This window comes from Macaca mulatta, chromosome X (genome assembly GCF_049350105.2).
Source record: "Macaca mulatta isolate MMU2019108-1 chromosome X, T2T-MMU8v2.0, whole genome shotgun sequence".
NCBI classification, from domain to species: domain Eukaryota; kingdom Metazoa; phylum Chordata; class Mammalia; order Primates; family Cercopithecidae; genus Macaca; species Macaca mulatta.
Genome location: NC_133426.1, coordinates 125,889,613 through 125,903,595, shown reverse-complemented (window position 1 = coordinate 125,903,595; position 13,983 = coordinate 125,889,613). Strand labels below are relative to the sequence as shown.

At 44.8% G+C, this 13,983-nt stretch overlaps 1 protein-coding gene and 1 non-coding gene across 4 annotated transcripts in view; both read right to left on the bottom strand.

The window, feature by feature from the left end:
* SLC25A43 (solute carrier family 25 member 43) overlaps window positions 1-13,983 on the bottom strand; it is a 49,781-nt gene that overhangs the window by 21,481 nt on the left and 14,317 nt on the right. Inside the window, exon 4 of one of the 3 annotated variants that reach the window (XM_077989517.1) lies at window positions 7,179-7,264. The exons of the other annotated variants lie outside the window; for them this stretch is intronic. Within the exon in view, the coding sequence (XP_077845643.1) occupies window positions 7,179-7,264 (86 nt within the window). The remainder of the gene's footprint in view (window positions 1-7,178; window positions 7,265-13,983) is intronic. 3 annotated transcript variants of the gene reach the window in all.
* Window positions 2,622-2,785, bottom strand: LOC114675274 (U1 spliceosomal RNA). The gene has a single exon (XR_003726353.2). It is a non-coding gene; the product is annotated as a U1 spliceosomal RNA (small nuclear RNA).

Sequence of the window (13,983 nt, the reverse complement as noted above, 5' to 3'; positions counted from 1 at the left end):
TTGAGATAGGGTGGGGAGGGTGAAGGAAAAGATTTGCCAGTGACAGTTCTCAGAAGGCTGGGAACATACAGATGTGTGCAGTGCTTGCGCATGGAGCCTCTCTGTAAAGCCTGTTGTTACACTAACCAAACCAAAAAATTCTGTACGAACTCTCGATTCCTGTTGCTGCTCATCATTAGCTATACATATTGAGGGTCTATTGAGGTTCTGTGACCCCAGCTCATTTGTGTGTTTACAGTAATCATAGGAAGCATGGAAACGCATCTGGACTGGGTTGTTTTTTGAGATGGAGTTTCACTCTGTCGCCCAGGCTGGAGTACAGTGGCGTGATCTTGGCTCACTGTAACCTCTACCTCCGTGGTTCAAGTGGTTATCATGCCTCAGCCTACTGAATAGCTGGGACTCCAGGCACATGCCACCATGCCCAGCTAATTTTTAAATTTTTATTAGAGACGGGGTTTCGCCATGTTGGCCAGGCTGGTCTGAAACTCCTGGCCTCAAGTGATCCACCCACCTCGGCCTCCCAAAGTGCTGGGATTACAGGCGTGAGGGGCAAGGATGGGATCCAAAGCCCACACTGCTACCCACTGAGCTAGTCTGCCCATTACAGCCTCAAGAGGAACACAGCCATCATAGGCAAATAAGCGACAGTTCTGCAGAAAAAAGGTGAAAATTGGTGCTTCACTAATTTTGAATTGAATTGAATGCTCCCAGCCAGCTGCGGGTCCTCCCTGTTGACAGCAGACCTTTCCTGGGACCTTTCTCTCCCTTTCCCTTACCTCCCTCTTCACCTCCACTTTGAAGTGGGGAGTGAGGGTGGGAAGATCCTATCTTAGGTGCTGTTACTGTTTAGCTGGAGTTCAAAGAAGCCCGCTCAGCACAGGGTGGTCATTTTGACTCCCAGATCTTTATCTGTTCCAAGGAATAAGCCAGCTCCGGTCAGGTGAAGAGGACAGAGTGATTTTACACTCAGTGTAGTTAGGAAGGCTCTTCCCCATGCCTTCCTTGCCTTCCCTCCAGGGACTAGTCTTGTTTCCATGCTCTACAGCTGCCATCCCTAAAGTATTTCGGGCACTCTTTATCTTCTGAAAAAAGAAAAAAAAGGGTGGGGGGGGGGAGACTTTTCCTTTCCTTTCCCTTTAATAGTGATGCTCATACAGAGCCACCTTGCCTAGATATCTACCTATATTTGAAAAGCATCCTTTTTTTTTTTTCCTGACTGCTAACGCAATGCTACTCAGTTAGAAGAATTTGGTTCACAAAGGGGCCAGACCTAAAAGTAAGATGACAGCAGGGACAGTTGAAAATACAACAAACTAAAGGTAAGGCTGCCCTCCTCTCCCACTACCCTGAAGGCTCAGAACCTAGCAGTGTTTGTACCTCTGGACAGGTAATTTGACTCTGTTAGGAAAACAGAACTCTGTTCCTACTGAGAGTAGATGCTATGCCAACCGGGAAATACTGAAGTAGGCAGAAAACCTGGAACTTTGTTAGCACCTCCTCGCAGGGATAGTTACAACAATTTACTCTCCCATTCTGGGGCTTTGCTTCTGCTCCCTGCCCTGCCCGCTGTGGTAGGCGGGCTTTCTTCCCAGTCCCTCTGAGCAGTTGTCGTTCAAGGCTGGCCAAAGGCCTGTGGCTACTGAATGGTCTATGCCTGTGGCTCACTGCTCATTATGGCTTCTCAAGTCAAAACCACAAGTAGGGCTTTCCATTGCCAGACTGCCAGGGACTAAAGCAGGCCCCAGGACAGCCCAGTTTTCCAAAGATTTTTTTTCTCTCTCTAACTCGAGTTAACCATTCCCTGGCCAAAGCCAGGCTCATTATGCTCTGAGTGTTTGTGTCCTCCCAAAATTCATCTGCTGAAATCCTCACTCCCAGGGTGATGGTTTTAGGAGGCAGGGCCTTTGGGAGGTGATTAGGCCATGGAAGCAAAGCCCTCATTGAATGGGATTAGGGTCCTTTTAAAAGAGATGCAAGAAAGCTAGCTCCCCCTTCCACCATGTGAGGGCAAAGCAAGAAGGCTCCAGGAAGCTGGCCTTCGCCAGGTATCAAATCTGCCTTGACCTTGGACTTCTCAGTCTCCAGAACGGTGAGAAATACATTTTGGTTGTTTATAAGCCATCTAGTTTATGATATTTTGTTATTGCAGCCTGAACGGAATAAGACAAGGCTCTGGCCTGTCAGTTTCTGAGCTTGCAAAGTATTGATTTTCTCAACTCCTCTTGCACTGAGGCTGTGGACTCCCAATATCAAGGTTTGCTTTCCTGCTCCCTCATCCTCTAGTCCGGCACCTGGGGCAAGGGAACTGAAGTCGAAATGATCCGATTACCTCGCCTACAGGATTAGGCTCCTGTACTCTTGGTGAATAAGGAAGGGCCTGAGGAAGGAGAGACATAGGTTCAAGTCCCAGCTCCGCCACTTACTTACTAGCTATGTGATGGTTGGGTAAGTGACTTACACCTTGTGCCTTGTTTCCTCATCTATAAAACAGGAGTACTAAGAGTACTTATTTCATAGGGTCAATAAAGACAGTTAAATGGAATAAACGGCCTTGTACACATTAAATGACCAATAAGTGGTAGTTATTATTATATTATTTTCTTTCTTTTTTTTTCCCTCAGAGGAAAGCATGAATGCAGTCCTCCACTACCACAAATTATGCAGTCGAGTTTCCCACATTTGGGGAAATCGCAGGGGTCAGCACATCTGGAGTGCAATGGATAAGCCTCGCCCTGGGAAAATCACCTTCATGATCATGGTATCTCGCCTGCCAGGTAAGTATATATTATTATAATTTCTTAATCGCAGGGAAGGCTTTCTTGTCATCACTTCCCTTAACATAGTTTGCCCCCATCCTTATCCCTGACAAAAACCTCCCCAACAAAGTACAGCATAGATTTACATGCATTCATTCAGATCTGGTCACATTTACAGAAAGCAATCAACTAACAAAATACAGTTGACCTTTGTTTTTCTTTTCTTTTCTTTTTTTTTTTTTTTTTTTTTTGAGATGGAGTCTTGCTCTGTTGCCCAGGCTGGAGTTCAGTGGTGCAATCTCAGCTCACTGCAACCTCCACCTTCCGGGTTCAAGTTATTCTCCTGTCTCAGCCTCCTGAGTAGCTGGGATTACAGGCAAGGGCCACCATGCTGGGATAATTTTGTATTTTTCGTAGAGATGGGGGTTTCACCATGTTGGCCAGGCTGGTCTCGAACTCCTGACCTCTGGTGATTGGCCTGCCTCGGCCTCCCAAAGTGTTGGAATTACAGACAGGAGCCACCATGCCTGGCCTACAGTTGACCTTTGAACAACATGGATTTCAGTTGTCCTGGTTCACTTATATGTGGATTTTTTTCAATAAATACAGTCGGCCCTCTGTTTCTGTGGGTTCTGCATTCACAACCAAATTTGGGATGTGGGACTTTTGTATAAGGAGGGCCAACTTTTTGTGTCCACAGGTTTCACAGGGCCGACTTCAGGGCTGAGAAATGAGTGGATTTTGGTATCAGAGAGGGGTTCTGCAACCAATGGCCTGCAGATACCCAGGGATGACTGTATAAATTTGATGGTGCTATGATTTGTCAAGCACTTCCAGCCACCATACAAAGCGCCAGGAGGCTGGAATGAAGAGGAAGTGTAAATCAAGATGGTGTCAAGAATTTTTCCTTCTGTCCTTTTAGCATATTTGTCTATCCTGAAACGTTAATGGCTGTTTGCACTGAGATGCATAGAACCTGATTGCTAGGGCAGGAGATGGAAGACAGTGCATTCTCAGAGTGAAGTGCATAGACAGTTTTAGACAGGGGACATGCAGAGGTTTTCTTAGGGCAGCAGGTTGAGCAGGAGGCAGGCTTGGGTGTTCTTACTTTCATCTTGGGTAGGTACAACCACACGGACTTGGGACTCACCCAGCAGACAGTGAGATCTCCTAAGCTGTCCCTAAACTTCATTCATTTTTAAACAAGTATTAGGTGTCTGCTACATGAGGCTGTATGTTGTGAGGATATACAAATGTGTAAGACATACTTCCCACAGGCAAAGAGTTTGCAATCTAGAGGAAATAAGGGACACAAAAGATTATAACAAAAGGAAGCATGTAGCATGGGTCATAAGACAGCTCTAGCAAGAGTGAGCTATTCAGGAGCGGGAGACTACTGCTTGGGGAGATGGGCGAAGACTTCAAGAGGCGGCTTTTATAGTGATGGGACACCAGGGCAATAGTGTTAAGATGGGAAGAGGTAGGGCATGGAGAGAAATGCCACGGAAAAGAAACTGGCTGGATCAGAGGGCACATATAGGCTAAAAGCATCATTTAAAAGGGGTTATTGGGCCGGGCACGGTGGCTCATGCCTGTAATCCCGGTACATTGGGAGGCTGAGGTGGATGGCTCACCTGAGGTCAGGAGTTCAAGACCAGCCTGGCCAACATGGTGAAACCCCGTTTCTACTGAAAATACAAAATTAGCTGGGCGTGGTGGCATGTGCCTGTAGTCCCAGCTACTCGGGAGGCTGAGGCAGGAGAATCACTTGAACCCAGGAGGCGGAGGTTGCAGTGAGCCAAGATTGCACCACTGCACTCCAGCCTGGGCAACAAAGTGAGACTGTTTAAAAAAAAAAAAAGGGGTGGGGGGTGGTATTCACCCACAAAGCTCTTAGAACAAAATAACCATGCCCTTGGGGGTTGGGTGGGGGACAGTGAAAATACAGCATCTGTAGTTATTAACTGAGTAGACTGTTAGTTAACTCAGCTTCTCTTGCCCCAGAATCCCCTCCGAAGTGGGCTGAAGCACCTCCATTGTGGTTCTACAAAGGCAAAACATCTACCTTGATCCATCAAGCTAGGACAGCTGTTTTAGGGGTTGGAAAAGCCAACTCATTTCTTAAACAACAGGTATGTGCTATAGTAGGTCAGAAAAGACAGCCATCACTGAGACAAACCTCAGCTGAGCCTTTAAGAAAATTGGGACAGATGTTCCAAGACAGAGGTAACCTCATGAACAAAGGCCTGGTGACTGGAATGTGAAATGCACTTAGTCTTCAGGGCTTGGGAGAAGGGGCTAAGAAGATTAGTTTGATGAACTTGGAGGCTTGAATAGAGCAGAGGTCAAACAAATGTGTGTTTTGTTTAGCCCAGCCAGTACCTAACAATTTTCATTTGCCAGCCGTGAAAAACTGGGAGATTTTACATAAAAATCTGGATTTTAGACTCCTTTGAAAACTGGGCCTACATTTCTAAATGGCATCCGTCCTTTGGAGGAGAGGAACTGGCCACAGCCTCTACTGGCTCTCTTTATTCCTTTCTGCTATCCATATTTAGATGCAAATCACATTTTGTGAGCACAGTGAAGTTTAGCTCTTCAGAATGCTTTTGAAAGCCATGATGGCTCAGAATGCATTTGAAGGCTTTTTTTTTTTTTTTTTTTTTTTTTGAGATGAAGTCTCGCTCTGTCACTGAGGCTGGAGTGCAGTGGCACAATCTCAACTCACTGCAACCTCCACCTCCTAGGTTCAACTTATCCTCCTGCCTCAGCCTCCTGAGTATCTGGGACTACAGGCACCTGCCACGATGCCCAGCTAATTTTGTGTGTGTGTTTTAGTAGAGACGGGGTTTCATTATGTTGGCTAGGCTGGTCTTGAACTCCTGACCTCAAGTGATCCACCCACTTCGGCTTCCCAAAGTGGTGGGATTACAGACGTGGACCACCAGGCCCAGCCTGAAGGCTTTATTCTTTACAGGGTAAGTATACGTTATCTGGGATTCCCTACATTCTCTTTTTCATGTTACTTCCAAGTTTCTGCAGGCATTTGTTTTTGTAACTTCTTATATAAAGGGCCTCTGTGCAACGAGGATCGCAGAGTTGGTAAGGGAAACATGCCAAGCCAAGGGGCTCAGCCTTTTTTCTCTGGGGACAATCAAGAAGGACACAATAGGCTGAGTACAGTGGCTCATGCCTGCAATCCCACCACTCTGGGAGGTCAAAGCGGGAGGATGGCTTGAGCCCAGGAGTTTGAGACCAGCCTGGTCAACATAAGGAGACCAGGAGACCCGATCTCTACAAAACATTTAAAAAATTAGTCAGGCATAGGTGGCGCATGCCTGTGGTCCCAGCCACTTGGGAGGCTGAGGTGGAAGGATTGCTTAGGCCCAGGAGGTTGGGGCTGCAATGAGCTGTGATTGTGGCACTGCACTCCAGCCTGGGAGAGACAGCAAGACCCTGTCTCATAAAGAAAAAAAAAAAGGATATAATACAGACAGATCTGAGAAAGACTCATCTGCCAGAATCCCATATGGGCTGGGCTGGAGAGGACTGAAATGAGCACTGACTCTGGAGACAAGTTTCCTGGGCTTATATCCCAGCTCAATGAGTCTATGGGTGAACTTGCAGGCTATAGAACCTTTCGGTGCCTCAGTTTTCTCATTTGTAAAATGGACTTAATAACAGTGCCCACGTTATAGGGCTGTTGTAAGGATTAAATGAGATAATGAACATGAAGCACTTAGCACAGTACCTGGTACATATTAATATTCAATGCTTAAGGTCATTTTTAGAATTAATCCTGGAGACCAATGAGGAGATTACTGTCATAGCCTAGATAGGAGCTGGTAAGGTCCAAGATTAGGGCAAGAGGCAGTGACAGAAAGAAAGACCAGCATGGGAACATTAGGAATGAAGAAGCAACTGGGCTCAAGGTTGACTGCGTGAGGGGAAGGGGAAGAGTCAAACACAAGTTGTGGATTTCCAGCCTGAGTCATTAGGGCAATGATGGAATTGAAATGGAAAACTCTGGGATGACAGTGTTAGGAAAAGAAGTCAGCTTGATGCATATTAAGTTGGAGGTAACAGTGGGGATACAATAGCCCAATAGTGATGTCGAGCAGGCTGTGGGAAATGTGGGACCATGGCTCAGAAGGGAGGTCAGGGTTGAAGATGTAGATATGAAAACGAAAAACTGCAAGAGGGGATGAGCGCCCTGAGAGGGAATGAATGAAGTGACTGTGTCCAATTCAGCAAAGGTAACCCGAGGTGTCGAGCATCTCTATTTGAGTAGGCTGGGGCCTCTGTTTATTCACTGACCATGTGTATTCTGCTCAGTCAGCTGTACCACTCAGATACCACCTTTGTCCTTCATCTTATGTGCTTTCAGTTCAAATGCTGACCTGGCCCAATCCTGCTTACCTTGTGAGCTGTGATGGGGTCAAAGTCCACTGGGGTATAAAGCAACAGGCTCATACTTGGTTTTATATTTGATGAAATGGAGACACCTAATATGGGCAATAGGGGAGGGTGTCAGGCAGAGTTGTGGGGGAACCAAGCATGTGTCTGTTGCCTCCCTCCTGATCCTTTCAGAAGGCCTGCCAGATTCCAAGGCTCCTACATTCTCAGCTGCTCCCTGGATTTTCAGGGCAGTATTCCCCAGCCTATCTCCCTCTCTTTTCCATATGCACCTGTGCAGAGAGCCATTTTCTCAGGACTCCCTGCTTCTTATTCGGGGTATACAGATTGATCAGATGAATTCATCTCTGTCAATATTTTACCCCTCCTACCTTTCTCTGAATACACTAAGTTCTGCCATCTCTTCTGGCCCAGGCCCTGGGCTAGGTGTGGGAAATAGACGAAAAGGCCGGGCTATACCTGGAAGGGCTTGAGCTAAGATGCACTGAAGCGTGAAGAAGGGGATTTCAGGCAGGGTGGTTGGGGTTCATGAAAGCACACCAAGTTGGGGGCACCTCATTCCATGTCTGCACAGGCCTGCCCCACCCCCCTTCCCACCAGAAGTCATTCTATCAAGACATGCACATGCATATTTATTTACCTCTCAATTCTCTAGCATGCCAGCCAGGAGCCAAGGCAAGAAAAGGAAAAAGGGATAAAATGAGTGTAAGCATGATGAAGGAAGGGCTCAGCTGGTTAAACAAGACTTCTGATTACTGTCATTATGTTCAAAGGAGTTCCAACCTGATGTGCCATTAAATGGGCTGTGTGTGTCTAGAGAAAAGCATATTAAGAGAAAGAGACATCCAGACAAAGGGGCCAGTCAGTGCAGGGATTGAGAAAAATTCCCTGTGTAGCGCATTATCCAACAGACACCTGCCATTGATTTGCTTCATGACAGGCAGTGCAATGGGGAAAGCCAATGGAATGCAAATGTTGCCATTAAGTGCGCTCAGGTCAGAGCAGCCCAGTGGCCCTGCAAAGGTCCCTTGTTACTTATTCTGCTGGCAAACCCTGCCTGCTCCAGCGGGGACAGACTGTTTTTAAAGCCCTCTCTTCTCGGTAAATTTGGAGTGTGTGCTTTGTAGGACAAATAACAATAACAACAAAACCAACAAGTTTAGCATTAGCCTGTGGTTTCTAGGCCTCTTAGTCTGCAAACCGAAGATGGATTTCAAGCGGGGATTATGAAGTTTTTAACTCGACAGAGATCACTGAACTTCAGGCTCCAATCAGGTGGTGCTCAGCTACTCTCTATTTACTGCAGTGACATCTAATGGCCAGAAAAGCCCAATGCCATGTTTGCATTTAAAAGCAGTGTGCAGTTCTGTCTTGGGGGTGATATATTTTTTTTAATATAGGGTGGACAAAGTATTAGTATGTTACTAACACACTAAAAAAGTGAAAAATAACACTTTCACTGAAACCCTAAAAGTTCACTTCCTATATCTTTGGATGACATTTATATTGTTATTCATAATTACATGCTGATCCTATTTTGTGAAAACGGTGCAATTACCTCTTCAGATTTTTTTTTTTTATACAATCATCATGACTTTGCATCTATTTAAAAACTTCTTCTGGCCGGGCGCGGTGGCTCAAGCCTGTAATCCCAGCACTTTGGGAGGCCGAGACGGGCGGATCACTAGGTCAGGAGATCAAGACCATCCTGGCGAACACGGTGAAACCCCGTCTCTACTAAAAAATACAAAAAACTAGCCGGGCGAGGCGGCGGGCGCCTGTAGTCCCAGCTACTCGGGAGGCTGAGGCAGGAGAATGGCGTAAACCCGGGGGGCGGAGCTTGCAGTGAGCTGAGATCCGGCCACTGCACTCCAGCCCGGGCGACAGAGCCAGACTCCGTCTCAAAAAAAAAAAAAACAAAAAACTTCTTCTTATGCTCTATATATGCATTATCTGGAAGGCTCCCATACAAGGAAAAAGATGATCAGGATTACCCCCAAATACCCACTTCTAGTGTATCTTACCCCAGTTTATAGTGGGTTGTTGTGGTAGGGGTATAGCATGCAGATGGTGTAGAAAGCAGTGTTGGCTGGATTCTCCCAGATGAGGTCACTGTTCTAGCTCCCAGGAAGAGAAAGCAAAACTAAGGTTTATGGGGAAGACTGGGATCCTTCCCCCCTCCCATTTAGATGTCATTGGACTTCATCTGAAACCGTTTTTCTTTCTTTCTTTTTTTTTTTGAGACAGAGTTTCACTCTGTCGCCCAGGCTGGAATGCGGTGGCATGATCTCAGCTCACTGCAACCTCCACCTCTGAGGTTTAAGCGATTCTTCTGTCTCAGCCTCCCAAGTAGCTGGGACTACAGGCACATGCCAACACACCTGGGTAATTTTTTTTTTTTTTTTGTATTTTTAGTAGAGATGGGGTTTCGTTATGTTGGTCAGGCTGGTTTTGAACTCCTGACCTCAGGTGATCCACCTGCCTCGGCCTCCCAAAGTGCTGGGATTACAGATGTGAGCCACTGCATTGGCCTGAAACCCTTTTTCACTGACTAGCCCTACCCCTTGAGGCTCAAGGCCCTGGTTTTGGACTGGCCCACTATGGGGAGGAAGCTAAGCTCGAGAAGCCTTGAACTATGCATGAAGTGGCAGAAAGTGCTGGAGAGATGCCACTGGCAGTGAGAAATTCTTAGGACCAGGATTAAAAAAAAAATGAATAAAACACTTAAAGTATATCATACTTCTTTCCCACCCTACTTCTCCCTAGATTTTTAAAGAGAAACTATTTTTTTGTTTGTTTGTTTGGAGAGAGCATAATTACGCTGTGAAGAAAACAACTTTTCTAAGGTTTGAACTAGATGAAATTGCTGTTTGAATGATGTCAACAAAGTTGAATATTGGCAATTTCATCTGGTTCAAGCTAAAGAAAGAAGACTGAAAGTAAAGGAGAGACATACTGTGTCTCTGAATAAAAGATGAAATATTTTACATAAATTACTCCAAGTGTATGGGTTTTACATAATTGCAATCATAATCACAAGGTAATTCTAAAGTTATCAGGAAGAACAAACGCCTGAAAATAATCAAGGAAATGTTGAAAAGAAAAACAATGCGGAGGGCTATATTCCACTAGACATTAAAAGGTGTTTTTCGGCCAGGGGTGGGGGCTCATGCCTGTAATCCCAGCACTTTGGGAGGCCAAGGTGGGCAGATCATGAGGTCAGGAGTTCGAGACCAGCCTGGGTAACATGGTGAAACCTCATCTCTACTAAAAATACAAAAAATTAGCCAGGCATAGTGGTGGCACACGCCTGCAGTCCTAGCTACTCGGGAGGCTGAGGCAGGAGAATCGTTTTAACCCAGGTGGCGGAGGTTATAGTGAGCTGAGATCGCGCCACTGTACTCCAGTGTGGGCGGCAGAGCAACACTCCATCTCAAAAACAACAACAACAAAAAAAGGCATTTTTCTAAAGTTATGGTCATTAAGATAGACAGAGACCCTAGTATGTGGCTAAAGTTGCAGCACAAAGTAGTGGAGAAAAGAATAATTATTTTAAAAATGGTGCTTAAACAATTTTATTTATTTATTTATTTATTTTTTTTGTATTTTTAGCAGAGACGGGGTTTCACCATGTTGGCCAGGATGGTCTCGACCTTTTGACCTCGTGATCCACCCACCTCAGTCTCCCAAAGTGCTGGGATTACAGGCATGAGCCGCCATGCCTGGCCATCATACTCAGCTAATTTTTCTACTTTTTGTAGAGACAGAGTCTTGCCATGTTGCCCAGACTGGTATCAAACTCCTGGACTCAAGCAATCCTACTCATTTCAAACTCCCAAAGTGCTGGGATTACAGGCGTAATCAAGTGATTCTACCTATCTCAAACTCCCAAAGTGTTGTGATTACAGGCAGGAGCCACAGCACCTGTGCACCAGTAAATTTTTTTGTTGTTGTTGTTGAGACTGAGTCTTGCTCCGTCGCCCAGGCTGGAGTGCAGTGGGACGATCTCAGCTCACTGCAACCTCTGCCTCCTGAGTTCATATGATTCTCCTGCCTCAGCCTCCTGAGTAGCTGGGACTATAGGCATGCATCACCACGCCCAGCTACTTTTTGTATTTTTAGTAGAGACAGGGTTTCACCATGTTGGCCAGGCTGGTCTCGAACTCCTGACCTCAGGTGATTCGCCCACCTCGGCCTCCCAAAGTGCTGGGATAACAGGCACAAGCCACTGCACCCTGACACACCAGGTAAATTCTTAATGTATTAAAATGTTAAGTATAAGGCCGGGCACAGTGGCTCACGCCTGTAATCCCAGCACTTTGGGAGTTTGAGATGAGTAGGATTGCTTGAGTCCAGGAGTTTGATACCAGTCTGGGCAACATGGCAAGACTCTGTCTCTACAAAAAGTAGAAAAATTAGCTGAGTATGATGGCCAGGCATGGCGGCTCATGCCTGTAATCCCAGCACTTTGGGAGACTGAGGTGGGTGGATCACGAGGTCAAAAGGTCGAGACCATCCTGGCCAACATGGTGAAACCCCGTCTCTGCTAAAAATACAAAATAAATAAATAAATAAATAAATAAAATAAAATAAATTAGCTGGGCATGGTGGCACGTGCCTGTAGTCCCAGCTACTCAGGAGGCTCAGGCAAGAGAATTGCTTGAACCAGGGAGGCGGAGGTTGCAGTGAGCCGAGATGGCACAACTGCACCTCAGCCTGGCAACAGAGCCTGACTCTGTCTCAAAAAAAAAAAATTGACTGGGTATGGTGGCGCATGTCTGTAGTCCCAGCTACTCGGGAGGCTGAGGTGGGAGAATCACCTGAGCCTAGGAAGTCGAGGCTGCAGTGAGCCGAGATCACACCACTGCACTCCAGCCTGGGCAGTAGTGAGACCCTGTCTCAAAAAAATAAAAAATAAAAAATAAAAAAGAAGCCAAGTGTAAAAATCACAACTAAAAAAGTATTTAAAGAACATATAAGTGAACGGTCATAGGATTATGGGATAGAATAGGCCTTTTAAGCAAAAAAGCAAAATCAGAAACAAAAAATAATACTAATAGATATAATTAGATAAATTTCTAAAAATATGTACAACATAACATCACCACTCCAGCCTGGCCAACATAGTGAAACCGTCTCTATAAAAAAATACAAAAATTAGCCAGGCATGGTGGCAGGTGCTTGTAATCGCAGCTACTTGGGAGGTTGAGGCAGGAGAATCGCTTGAACTGCTACTGCACTCCAGCCTGGGCGACATAGCGAGACCCTGTCTAAACAAAACAAAACAAAACAACAAAACCCACCACCACCACCACCACATAAACAGCATTAGAAGCCAAATGTCAAACTGAGAAAAATACATGAAATGTATGACAAAGGGTTAATATCTTTAATATATAAAGACTTCTTACCAATGAAGAGAAAAAGTTGAATATTCTAGAAAAATAGGGCAAGGACTATATAAATACAAAATTTACAAAGAAATACAAAGGGCCAATGCAACCCTGCTTATAATCAATCAAATTAAAATTAAAATGATGAGATACTACTTTTCAGCTATTAGGTTCACAATGCTTTAAAAAGTGACAATATTGATAATTAATATCAATTAATATTTAGAGTTTAGAAGTTGAACCACTCCTTTAGTGCTGGTGAAATTATAAACTTACAACCTTTCTGGAGTGCATATTTCATGAACAGTCTTAGAATTGTTCATATTTTGTGACCTGTAAGTCAATTTCTAAGAATATAGCCTAAGGATATCATCACAGATACGAAAAGAATATAAAGGTTTTCATTACAATGTTATCATAACTCAAGAATTAGAAAAAGCCTAAATATTAAAAAAATGAGAAATTGTTACATATTTTTGGCACATCCATATGGTGGAATATTATTTGATAATTAAATACTTAATGGCCCAGGGAAATACCCATTATATAATAAGTGAAAAAAGGATACTAATTTTTTTTTTTGAGATGGAGTCTCGCTCTGTTGCCCAGGCTGGAGTGCAGTAGTGCAATCTCGGCTCACTGCAACCTCCATCTCGCAGGTTCAGGGAATTATCTTACCTCAGCCTCCCAAGTAGCTGGGATTACAGGGACGTGCCACCATGCCCAGCTAATTTTTGTATTTTTTAGTAGAGACGGGGTTTCGCCATGTTGGCCAGGCTGGTCTGGAACTCCTGACCTCAGGTGATCCACCTGCCTCGGCCTCCCAAAGTGCTGGGATTACAGCTGTGAGCCACCGCGCCTGGCCTAAGGATACTACTTTTTATATACAGTGTGAACACAATTTTGTAAAAGAAATAACCTTACATATATTTATATGTGTGTGTGTGTATATGTATATGTATGAAGATCCATAGAAGGAAAACTATTAATCATTATAATCCATGGGTGTTGGACTATGGGTAATTTATTTTCCTTTTTGCATTTTTCTGTATCTCCCAAATTTTCTACGACTTATGTGTATTACTTTTTTTTTTTACTGTAGTCAAATATACATAAAATGAACCATTTTTAACCATTTTAAAGTATATGTGCATTCCTTTTTTTTTTTTTCTTTGAGACAGGGTCTCTCTCTGTCACCCAGGCTGGAATGCGGTGGCAGGATTATAGCTCACTGTGACCTCGACCTCTTGGGCCCAAGTAATCTTCCTGCCTCAGTCTCCCAAGTAGCTGGGGCCACAGGTACACACCACCATGCCCAGGTAATTTTTTATTTTTAGTAGAGACAAGGTCTCGCTATGTTGCTAAGGCTGGTCTCAAACTACTGGGCTCAAGTGATCCTCCCATCTTGGCCTTCC